General features: G+C 47.3%; 1 protein-coding gene across 1 annotated transcript in view; it reads left to right on the forward strand.

Moving 5' to 3' along the window:
- Positions 1–1,735: 1,735 nt before the first annotated feature.
- Positions 1,736–10,678, forward strand: part of RNF165 (ring finger protein 165) — a 43,175-nt gene continuing 34,232 nt past the window's right edge. Inside the window, exon 1 of the mRNA XM_010087390.1 lies at positions 1,736–1,920. Coding sequence (XP_010085692.1) covers positions 1,736–1,920 — 185 coding nt within the window. The remainder of the gene's footprint in view (positions 1,921–10,678) is intronic.

Here is a 10,678-nt window from a genome sequence, read left to right on the forward strand (position 1 = left end):
GGGGTTGGGGCTGTGGGGAGGTTTGGGGCGGGGGAGCATCTTAATTACATTTCTACAGAAGGTGGGGAGAACACAGGATTGGTGATTTGTCTTTAATGAGAGGAAGACAAATTCAGCAGGTTGGTGGGTTCCTACAGCTAAAAAATAATTTTCAAGAGGGAGCCGCTTGCAAACAAAACCAAAAGCAAGTGGCTCCGGCAACCCGCCCTGGCATCCCTCGAAGAGTCGCATCATTTTGCAAGGCCGTGCCTTTCCGCCTCCCTCCCGGCTTTACCCCGAGTTTGGTTAGTTTAGTGATTTTTAACACATCTATTTATTATTTCCTTCTCCATATTTCCTTTTCTGTGTATCTCGATGACTGTTTGGCCATCCTGTTCCCTTCCCATCCCCGTACAATGGGTCGCCCCCCTGCTCCCCCCCTGGATGTAGTGTATGCTGTGCCCCTTTGTTCTCACTCCATCCTCGCCCCGGGCCAGCGCTGAGCTCCGTGTGTGACACATGTCACCCTGTACGCTTCCCGAGGAGGGAGGCTTGTGCTTCTCGCTTGCATGAAGGGAGACGTGCATGCCTGTTGAGGCTGATCATTTTCCAATGTGATTTTTTTTTTAAAATTTTTTCCTCCTTTTTATTTCTTTTTTTTCCCTTTTTTTTTTTTTTTTTTTAATTTCAACCCCCACATGAGACAATGAGATTTGGGTTATGGTGTGGAAAAAAGAAAAAGAATTCCCCGCACACACACTCTGCCCCACCCCAAAAACCCAGTCCCCTCCCAAAATTACCTTGTGTGACAGACACCTGCCAGCAGCTGCCCCTTTGTTCGGAGCCACGGATTCACCGCAGCGAGCGGAATAAACCCCAACCCCCTCCCCTGATCTCCTGCAAATTAACGCTAATGCAGAAGAATACTGTTGGGTCAATAATACTGTGAGGATACGTCGGTTATCTAATAATCCAGAAAACTGCTGGGTTAATGGCAACTCGTACTAAGCAATTTATCATCTGCATCGTATTTTGACCTGTCTTGTTAGAAACACATTTTTACGAGAGGAAACATTCCCCCTACCACCACCCTCCACCTCCCAGCATTATTAGGCAGTATTCACCAGGCTTTCGCAGCTCATAATCCATCAAACACATCCATGATTTAATGACTTAATTCCTTTGTCGCTACCAAGACTTGAAAAGCCACCTGGTACAAAGGGGAAATTTTTTTTTTTTTTTTTTAATTTTAACATCGTGGGGTGAGGAAATCCAAGAGGAGTCACGTGCTGGTGGTGCTGCTGTGGGTGTGGAGGCACATGCAGCGATTTCTCTAAAGCTGAGACATCTCTCCAGCACCAACCTGTATTCCTGGGGCTGCTTGAAATTACTTCTTTTGATAACAGGGAGATGGATAATCCCAAACACGGACAAAACGGGCTCCGAGTTTCATCGCTCTAAGGGTTGCGTAAAGGTCTCATACACATCTCTCTGTATTTAATGATGCCAAACGGGTGCTGGACCGATCTCTCATACGGGGTTTGGGGTGGTGTCACAATTTACATAATTTTAAAGAAAAAAGATAAACCAAACAGTGGTCGCATTTTGCTCATATTGGGAATTTCCATCTGGATTTACCTTGCTGTGTGCAGATCCCGCCCTGTGGAAATGTGTTATTTAAGAATCGGTGAGTTGGTGCCCAAGCAAAGCTGGGAGGGGGATTGGGGGGTATTTGCCACAAAATGTGGGAGCTGCCATGGCCACGGGTGGGGGACAAGGTGGTGGGGACACGGTGGGGACACAGTCCGGCATCGCTCAGTGCATCCCAGACAAAGCCGGGGGCGAGATCCGTAAGGCGCCGGGATGCTGCCATAATCGCCTCCCGCCTCAGTCCTCGTGCCAAGTCCTCCTCCGTGAACCTCCTGAAAGGACTGTCCTAGAGTAAGTCTGAGGTTCCTTTTTTGTTCTTCTTGTTTTAAACCCCGCTCGGAATTTGGGGAGCACCTTGTTAGCTGAAAGGGGAGGATGGAGCAGGTGCGGGAGCTCCTGTCCTCCCAAAGCTGTAGGAGAAACCCCCCCAAGAGCCATGGGGAGCATGCCTGACATCCAAGATGGGCTCATCCATCCCCACTGACCAAATGGAGGATGGTCGCAACCGCTGGAGGTGCAGGGGTGGAAGGAGAGGGGAGGACAGCTCTTCTGGGGACATGGGCATCTCTTCCAGCCGGTCTGTGTTGAAACCCAAACCATGTGTTGGGTGTCAAAACTGGAAGGTCCTTTTTCTCTAGAGGTCTTCAAAAGGGGACACGTGCTGCAGCAGGTCAGCAGAGAAAAGCTTTTCCCAACCTTAACCTGGAAGCACTCATTTTGGGAAGTGTTAAATGTGCGAGAAATGCAAGGGGAGACTTTGCATAAAGGTCTTCTCCTACATCTAGATCATCTTCCATATCCGTAACCTCCAAGACCAGAGTTGGTTTGGCAACTGGGAGAGGTGTGATGGGTGCTGCTAAATGTCGTGACTCTTGGGTATCTTATGGTTATTTGGGTGTTTCTACAAAAACCCAAAACTGCTGGAGTTGGGTGATATCACAAGGCTTTTGGATTAAAGGGTAGGAGATAAAGCTGAGCTTCAACTTGCTGCTTTTGGCAAATTTGGTGCTCAAAACTTGGAAGTCTTGAGGCTAAGACCTGGTGGAGAAAATGAAAATTTTCTCCCTTTTTGGGTTCAATTTGGGAAGATGGAGTGGGTCGATCTGCAGATGGTTGTGGTTTCCCAAGGGGCTCCATGGAAGATCTCCCCATTAAATCTTTACGTAGTCTTATTCCTAAACCTTCTTAGGCAGAAACTCAGGTCTTTTGAGAGTGGCTAAATTCTAAATAAAATTAAAAAAACCAAACCACATGGCTTTTCAGACAGGGGATCCTGGTCATTGCAGGGACCTGCAAAGCTGAGCTTGGCAGAGCTCGGCAGAGCCAGGACACAGGGAAAGCAAACCCACATCTTCTCCATGCCTCCCCACCACCTTTGCTGAACCCTTCCTGCTCCTCCTCTGCTCAGTTTTGCAGTCTCCTCAGACATTTTCTCACCCATTTTCCTGCCTGCTGGCCCTTGACATTTCCCACCCACAGCTGGGTTGGGTTGGTTGGCATGTGCTGTGGTGGATCCCTCTTGGTAAGTGTCCTTCACCACTCTTCGTTTTCTCTGGCTTCTTTTAAAATGTTGCACGTGAATGGTTTGTAGCTCTTTAATGAAGAGGTTTGGTTTGAGTCATAGAATCATAGAATGGTTTGGGCTGGAACGGACCTTAGAGATCATCTAGTTCCAACGGGGAGAAAGCTGGGCCATGAGTACCTTCTGGAACATCTTTGAAGGGACCTTGAGCAGCACTCTGATGGGGTCCAGGCACCCAACGCTAGGGTTGGTTTAGGAGCTGCTCCAAAAACCTGCTCTCATCTTCTCCAGGCTTGGGGAGTCTCTAAAAGATCTTCAGAAATAGAGTCCCTCAGGTAGCTGTGGTACTGGGGCTGCTCCTCACGTTGGGCTCCTCCAGCAGCAGGTGGGATTAGGAAACATCCCCGTAGCAAATGTGACCTCCCTGATGGTTCTTCATGTTGTATCTCTGGGGTTTCTCATTCTCCTGGTGGCATCTCTTCCCTCTGTCATGCTGCTAACTCCAGATCCTGATACATCTGAAGGGATCTTGGTTTTTTTGAAAGCTGAGGAGGCACCACTCATGAGGACTTGCCCAACCAACCAGTTTCCATTATACATCTCGAAAACTGAGCATCTACAGGCAAAAATAAGCTTTTTTTTTTTTTTTTTTTTTTTTTTTTTTTTTTTATCTTTTTTATCTCCCCTACAACCCTACAGCATTGGGTAGGATCTCATTTGTCTGTGCTCCTTGGGCGGTGGAGGATGTTGGCTGGTCCATTCAGAGCTGATCATCATCAGCTGGTGGGACCTGAGGCTTAATTAGACTATCCTGGGAGCCCTAAACCTCAGTGAGGAGCAGCTGGAGTCAGAAGGGAGCTGTGGGGTTATGGTAAAGCTGCCTGGACACCAAACTGGAGAGGTCTGAGCTTGTCTATATGTCAGTAAATCCAAGATAAGTCCTCACCTTCTAAAAGAGTTCCTTGGTTTTTATACTGGGGTGAGGAAGATGAGAATCTAGTTTGATGTGGGTTTTTTTTTGCTGTATTTTTTCATTTGTTTGGGTCTTTTGTTTTTATTTTTTTCTTTTTTAAAGTAATTGAATCTAGTCTGAAGTGGGTTTTTTGGGTGTTTTTTGTTTGTTTGGGGTTTTTTTGTTTGGTGGTGTTTTTTTTTTTCTTTTTTAAAGTAATTGGCAGCAAGCTGCCCACAGTCTATAGGTATTTTATTTGCGTGAGGATTTGGTGGTGCATTTACCATTGCAAGACTATCAGTTTATTTTTGGCCCCAGCATGGCATTTGCTGGCAAACTTGAGCAGGAGCTTTTTAAATCTCAGGCTGAAGGCACCGAGGGTGCTAATGCTTCAGGAGAGGTGTCCGTCAAGCCTGGCAGTTTCCGCATGACACACCACATCTCTTAACTTGCCTGGCAGGAAAGGAGCTGTTAAATCTCATGCAGATTACTGCGTTTCTTGTTGTGGTTTGCTAAAACCACCTTTCTTTTTCGTGTAGCCTGGCCTTTAATATTAATATCTTTAAATTTCATTTATAAATTCACTTATCAGCTTTCATTAGTCATTCTGTTAATGATCCCAAGCAAGAAGTTTGTCATTTTTGACGTCAAAGGGCAGATTAAGGGACTTCTAGAGCCTTGGGGAAACAGCTTCGTGCTGCACTGGAATTATAGCGGTTGGCATATGAGGCTAATACTATGTATAATTTGCATCTGCTGCTCAAGGGATGAGTGATTATTTTATATATTTAGCAGAAAAACAAGAGCATTTCTCTGATCATCAATGGTGTTACATTTCCTGCAAACTCTGCAGCAGTATTATGAATCACTGGGGCTATAAACATCTCATTGCCGGCACGCTTGGTTTTGAGTTTTCATGGTGGTAAGTCCTGAAGGGTTGGATCCTGACAGCTCACCTCCTCCTCAGGGGAGTTTTACCACACGAGTGGCTCATTGAAATTAAGATTTTCCCTCAATACTAAGAGCTGGAAAGGGCCAGGAGTGGATTAAGTTTTGCTTGGCCAAAATGGAGCATCTTTGGTCTCTGCTCTTCATGGTGGGTGTTGGTAGGGTTTGGAGATGGACATCTAAGGCTTGAGAACAAGGGGGGGAAAAAAACACAATGTTTGCTCAGAACATCTGGAAAAGAGCAGGGTTAGACTGAAAATGGATGAGATGTGGCATCCTGAGGACTGGAAATGGATGAGCTGTAGCATCCCCAGGCACTGGTCCATTCAGATCCATCACGATGAGGCTTTATAGATGTTAGGAGCGTGTTGGAAGAAGCCTTATCGTGTCCAGCTGTTCTTTGTGCTATACCACAAATCTCCAGGGGCTGAGATAAGGAATGGGGAGGCTGTCTGTGTGGAGACAGCATGACATGAGTGGACCGGGGATTACAAGTTTGGTTTTTTTAACAGTAAATGGCTCAGTTGCATACAACCCTATAAAATGGGATCTCCTCCCGTGCTGGCCACCTGGCAGCCCCGGACTCCCTCATCTGGGCAGGACTTCCTTTGAGATTAATGAGCTGTAGGTGACTCTCAGTGAGGCTGAATGGAGAAAATTTTATCTTTCATGTCCTAAAAGCACTTACAAGCTGGTTTTTGCTCAGCCCTCGTTGGTCTGAGCGGGCAACTTCTCATGGACCTGAGATAAGGGTTGTATCACGGGTCAAGTGCAGCTCTGGGAGGGTCTGGAGGTGGCAACAAACCTGGCCGGGGGCTGCAGACTGACCTACACCTTCTGGCATTTTGAATGTTGGTGCACGAATCTGGCTTGGGTGGGAAATGATGGCGTGGGTGAACATGGGTGGGCAGGCTGGGGGATGTGGGGAGGTGAAGCCCCTCAACCTCCCATCTGCAAGGGTGACCCATAGCCTAGGGAGTGAAATACCTTCTTGCTCATACTAAAGTAGCAGCAAAAACCCATCGTCCTCCTTGATCTGTTGCTCAGCACTCTGCCTGACTCTTTCCTGCGTTAAATTAATAAGTGGTGGCCAGACTCTTGTGTCTGAGGTCAATCCTTGAAGCTACGAGCTGGAAAAAATGGCAATTCATTTGCAACATGGAGGAATATCGCACAGGAATTGGGCCCCGGAGGGAGGGATGTCGTGTCCCAGCATCAGCGGGGGGATGCACGGGTGAGCGGTGGGTGGTGGACCAGCAGCTCAGCTGATGGCACATCTGTTGACCCCAGTTCCTGGGAACTAGAGCTACATGAGAACAGAGATATCTGGTTTGAATTGTGATGATTATTTTCCGGTTCACTGGCTGGAAATTTGTTTTCCTGGTTTTATATTGTCTTTGAGTGTTTCAACAAAATGAGAGTTGGGGGACAAAAAGCTTTTAAATGTTTCATTGAAGTGAGATTAAATGGGCCACAACCCTAGAAGCCAAATGCTATGGTATGATAGAAAATGAAACAGCATCACCTGGATGCGGGGAATAAAACCAATTCATCATCATCTTTCAGTTGGGCTTTTTGTACAGAAACGTTTCACCTAGACGTAATTTTTTTCATATCTGAGAGATGGATTCGGTGTTTTGTACTTGGAAAGCATGCAATAGTCAGGAATAGACTGCCCCAGTCCTTCATGGTTTTGTACTGTGGAACTGTGTTGTGACTTGATTTATTTAATCAACAGAAAGTGCTTTAGTGCCTGAAATGTGTCTTGGAGAAGCAAAGGTTGTGTTCCTAGTGTGGGAGGTCGCAAAATGTTGTTGGCCCCTTACAAAATGAGGGAAGTCATGTCAGCCCCTGCCTCTCCTTCCTTCTCGACTCTATTGGCAACAAGGGTGGACTTCTAGGCTTTGCAGTTTCCAAAATGAAAATGGGAGCTGACTTCTCGAATGGGATGTGCAACCACTGCTTTGCTCCTCACTGGGTTCCTCCACCTGAGTTACTTCAGCCCAGAGGGACAAATAATACTTTCTCCATCTTTTAATGGGCCTCTCCTCTCCTTGTGTGATTTGAGTAGGAGAATCCACCTGATTACAAACTTTTTTGGTGGAAATTCTGGATGTTCTGACAAAGGAGCCTGTAGGAACACCCTGGAGATAAGGATGTATCATCTTGCCCTGGGTCATCTACAAGGAGAGTCTTGTATTGCCGGATCCAGATGATGTGTGTCACCATCCAGGTGCTTCTATAGGGTGCAGGGGTGTTCCAGGGAGGGGAAATATTACTAGGAGGCAGGTTCAAGCTTAGAAAAATAGGACATGAAGCAAGGGAAGGGGAGGTAAGGTAAATCCCCCCATCCCTTGGACAGAAAGCAGTAATATTTTTAAATATCTACCCTCTTTTCAACCGTGGATGTGATGGGTTTTTCTGAACTGCTCCTCCCTCGCATTCATTCCTGTCCTGGTTCCAGCTGGGACAGAGTTAAGTTTCTTCCCAGCAGCTGGTGTGAGGCTGTGTTTGGGTTTGTGCTGAGGAGAAGCTGATCACACACTGATGGGCAGAGCTGCTGCCAGGACAGTCAAGGACTTTCCAGCTTCTCTGCTGGGCCCGTGTCTGCAGGGGCAGGAGGAGCTGGGAGGGAGCACAGCCCCAGTGACCAGCCCAGGATTCCACCTCAGGGTTAGGACTGAGACCCAAACTGGCCAATGGTCTGTTCCATCCCATGCCCGGCATGGCCAGGAGAGAGGTGAGGCTCTGGCCGGAAGGGCTCTCTCTTGCTCCGGGTTGTCTCCCTCTGGGTTACTCCTCTCTCAGGGTCATCTTGGTATCTCAGACACTCGGGCTCTTATCTCTGTTCTGGGATTGTGGTTTCAGGACTCTTCCTGCTCCAGGGTCGTTAGCTGGGAATGGGACCACTTGAGATGCTCAAGCACACGGATGTGGTGTGTGTTGGTGGAGAGGAGGATAAGGCACTGCTCTCCATGGGACAGCGTGTTCAGAAAGTGGAGGACCTCCTTGAGAGCTCTGTATGGGCTAGAGGGATGAGGAGGCTGAAGAACAAGTGCTGTCCTCCATCAGGAGATGGCTGTGATTGACGCCGCGGTAAATGGTGATGGGAATGCAGTGATGGTGAGGTCTATCTCATCACTGGAGGGCTAGCTTTAAATCATGGTCATGTTGGTCATTTGGCTGGAGGAAAGGAGCATAATGGTGTGGTACCGAGTGGGGTCTAGGTACACATCCCTCATCCAGCTTCACTTCTGGAAAATATTGTTTTTAGAGTTGGGGTGGGTTTGATGGATGCTTTGCAGAAGGTACCCACGTAAAAGTGCTGCTGCTCGTTCATCATGTTGAACGCGAATGCTGGTGCCTCTCTTCTCCCCCACCTCCTGTTTTTGGTGCTCTGGCACAACCGGTCACAGCTTTCTGTCCCCATGATGGGAATGGAGAGGCATCAGGGATCCTTTCCCAATGCCCAGCAATTCAAATGGGAAACAGGGAGAAGAATGTGCTTTGCAGAAACTCAACTCACTGGCAGCATCCCCTGGGGGGGGAGTTGACATCCAGGTCAGTGTGAGAGCCAAAGGCCATCAAAGAGGTGCTGGGACCCTCCTGAGAGCCAGGGACAGGCGGTTGGTCCAGGGTGGGGAGGGATGTACCAGGGCACCCAAAAAACTAACCCTGCTTGGAGCTGCCATCTCTGCAGAGGATTTTGGGGAGCCTCTTTGAAGGCAGCCCATTGGAGGTGAGTTGAACAGAGTGAGTGGGTGTGCAGTGTTGGCACCCTGCCCCTTGAGCTGAAATGCTCTTCTCCAGCCCATGAATAGACCCAGCTCCTGCTGGTTTTTCAATTTTTTTTTCAGTGTAAAAAATCCTGTTTCTAGTGATGCCATGACGCACGCACTTTTGCATCACACCAGGGGGCTGGAGCTTTGAGAAAGCCAACAAATATAATGAGACTTTGTAATTTAGAAAAAAAAAAGGCAAAAAGGGATAAAAGCCCAGAACACAACAGCAACATGAAAATGCAAAGTGTTTGCCAAGGTTCAGACACCAAAAAGCCAATGAAAAGGTGCTTTGTTCTTATTGATTCCTGCCATGGTGAGAAAGGTGGCTTTCACCTCTGGTGTCCTGCTCTCTCCAAAGAGCAGAGCTTAAAATTCCTGGAAATTTTCACCTATGGGAGAGGTTTTTAGCTGAGCTCTGGTGTGGAAGTGCTGAGTGATGGTGGAGGAGAGATGGCAACACAACAAGGTCAGGCTGGGACTCTGGGCAACCTGGTCTAGTGGAAGATGTCCCTTGTTACTGCAGGAGGGTTGGACTAGATGACCTCCATGGTCCCTTCCAGCTCAAACTGTTCTGTGATTCTATGAAGGGAAGCCTAGGAGGCTCTTGGGGCAGTGAGTGATGGACCAGAAAGTCAAGGAAAAGCAGCAGAGAGAGATCACAGGATGGGGGTGCTCAGCAGTGTGGCTTGAGGAAGGTTAAGAGAACCGTTGGTCTCCATAGCATCGAAGCTGGGCAAGGGTTGGGGCTGGCCATTGACTGGTTTGCACAATATTAAGAGAAAAGAAGACCTTTTGTCAAGCAAGCTGAGCTTCTCTGAAGGGCTGGGTGCTTTGGTTGAATGAGCCACCACCTGTCATGGAGAAAATGGAGCATTCGGGAGTGTGGCAACTCTGCCCAAGCTTCACCTGGAGTAGTTTCTCTAAAAAAAAATAAGAAAGATCACACTGTGAAATGTCAGAGATTCATATTCAGCCATGCAGCTTCCTGTGTGAGGGTATTCAGGGCTTGGGGATTGCTTACAGCCATTTCTTTGGGGTAAGATATTTGCAGATCCACCAAATCTTGGGCAACTTCTGAGCCAACCAACACCTCCTAATGGGGCTCGGTTTGATTTGCTGGGTCAAAATGCTGCTTCTGAGTGGAGGAACAGGGTCAGATGCTTTGTAGTCTATGTTTCTCAAAAAGACAGAAATTTTAGAAAAGCAGGATGCTAAAGGCACCAGGCTTTAATTAACATCGTTGAGAAATTCAGATCCCAGCCTTAATTCCTTTTTGTTTGTTACTGGGAGCTCTGAGGAGTCAACAGATTTTGTGACTTGAACAAATGTTTGGTTTATTTATTTATTATTTCCCCCCCCCGCCCCAGGGCTGGGTTGAATCTGAAATACATATTTTTAATTGCCGCTTTTATCTCTTCTACTTTCCTACATGCCAGAACCACTGACCAATGGACATGACATGGATTAGTGTTATTCACGCTGTATTATTTCAACTCTGGCAGAATTCTTCTCCTGGATTCAGTGCCTAGCGCTGTGAAAGACCTTGTAATCTTTTTTCTGTTTTCCCTAAAGGTTCAGTTGCACTGTGAACTGATGAAACAAATGGAAAAATGCACATCTAGGATGATTTTCACTCCAGTCTTTGCGTGAAGTCTGTGCTCCTTGTGGTGTGTTGTTTTTTGTTTGTTGTTGTTGGTTTTTTTTTTTTTTTTTAAAGAGCATCTTCCACTGGCTGATAGACTTGCAGAATAATTCAGCTGGGAAGGGACCTCTGGAGGTCTCCAATTAGATCTCCAGCTCAGGGCAGGGCTACTTTCATAGTTCTTGAGTGTCTCAGGGTCTTGC

The sequence above is a fragment of the Pterocles gutturalis genome, unplaced genomic scaffold (genome assembly GCF_000699245.1).
Source record: "Pterocles gutturalis isolate BGI_N339 unplaced genomic scaffold, ASM69924v1 scaffold1601, whole genome shotgun sequence".
Taxonomy (NCBI): domain Eukaryota; kingdom Metazoa; phylum Chordata; class Aves; order Pterocliformes; family Pteroclidae; genus Pterocles; species Pterocles gutturalis.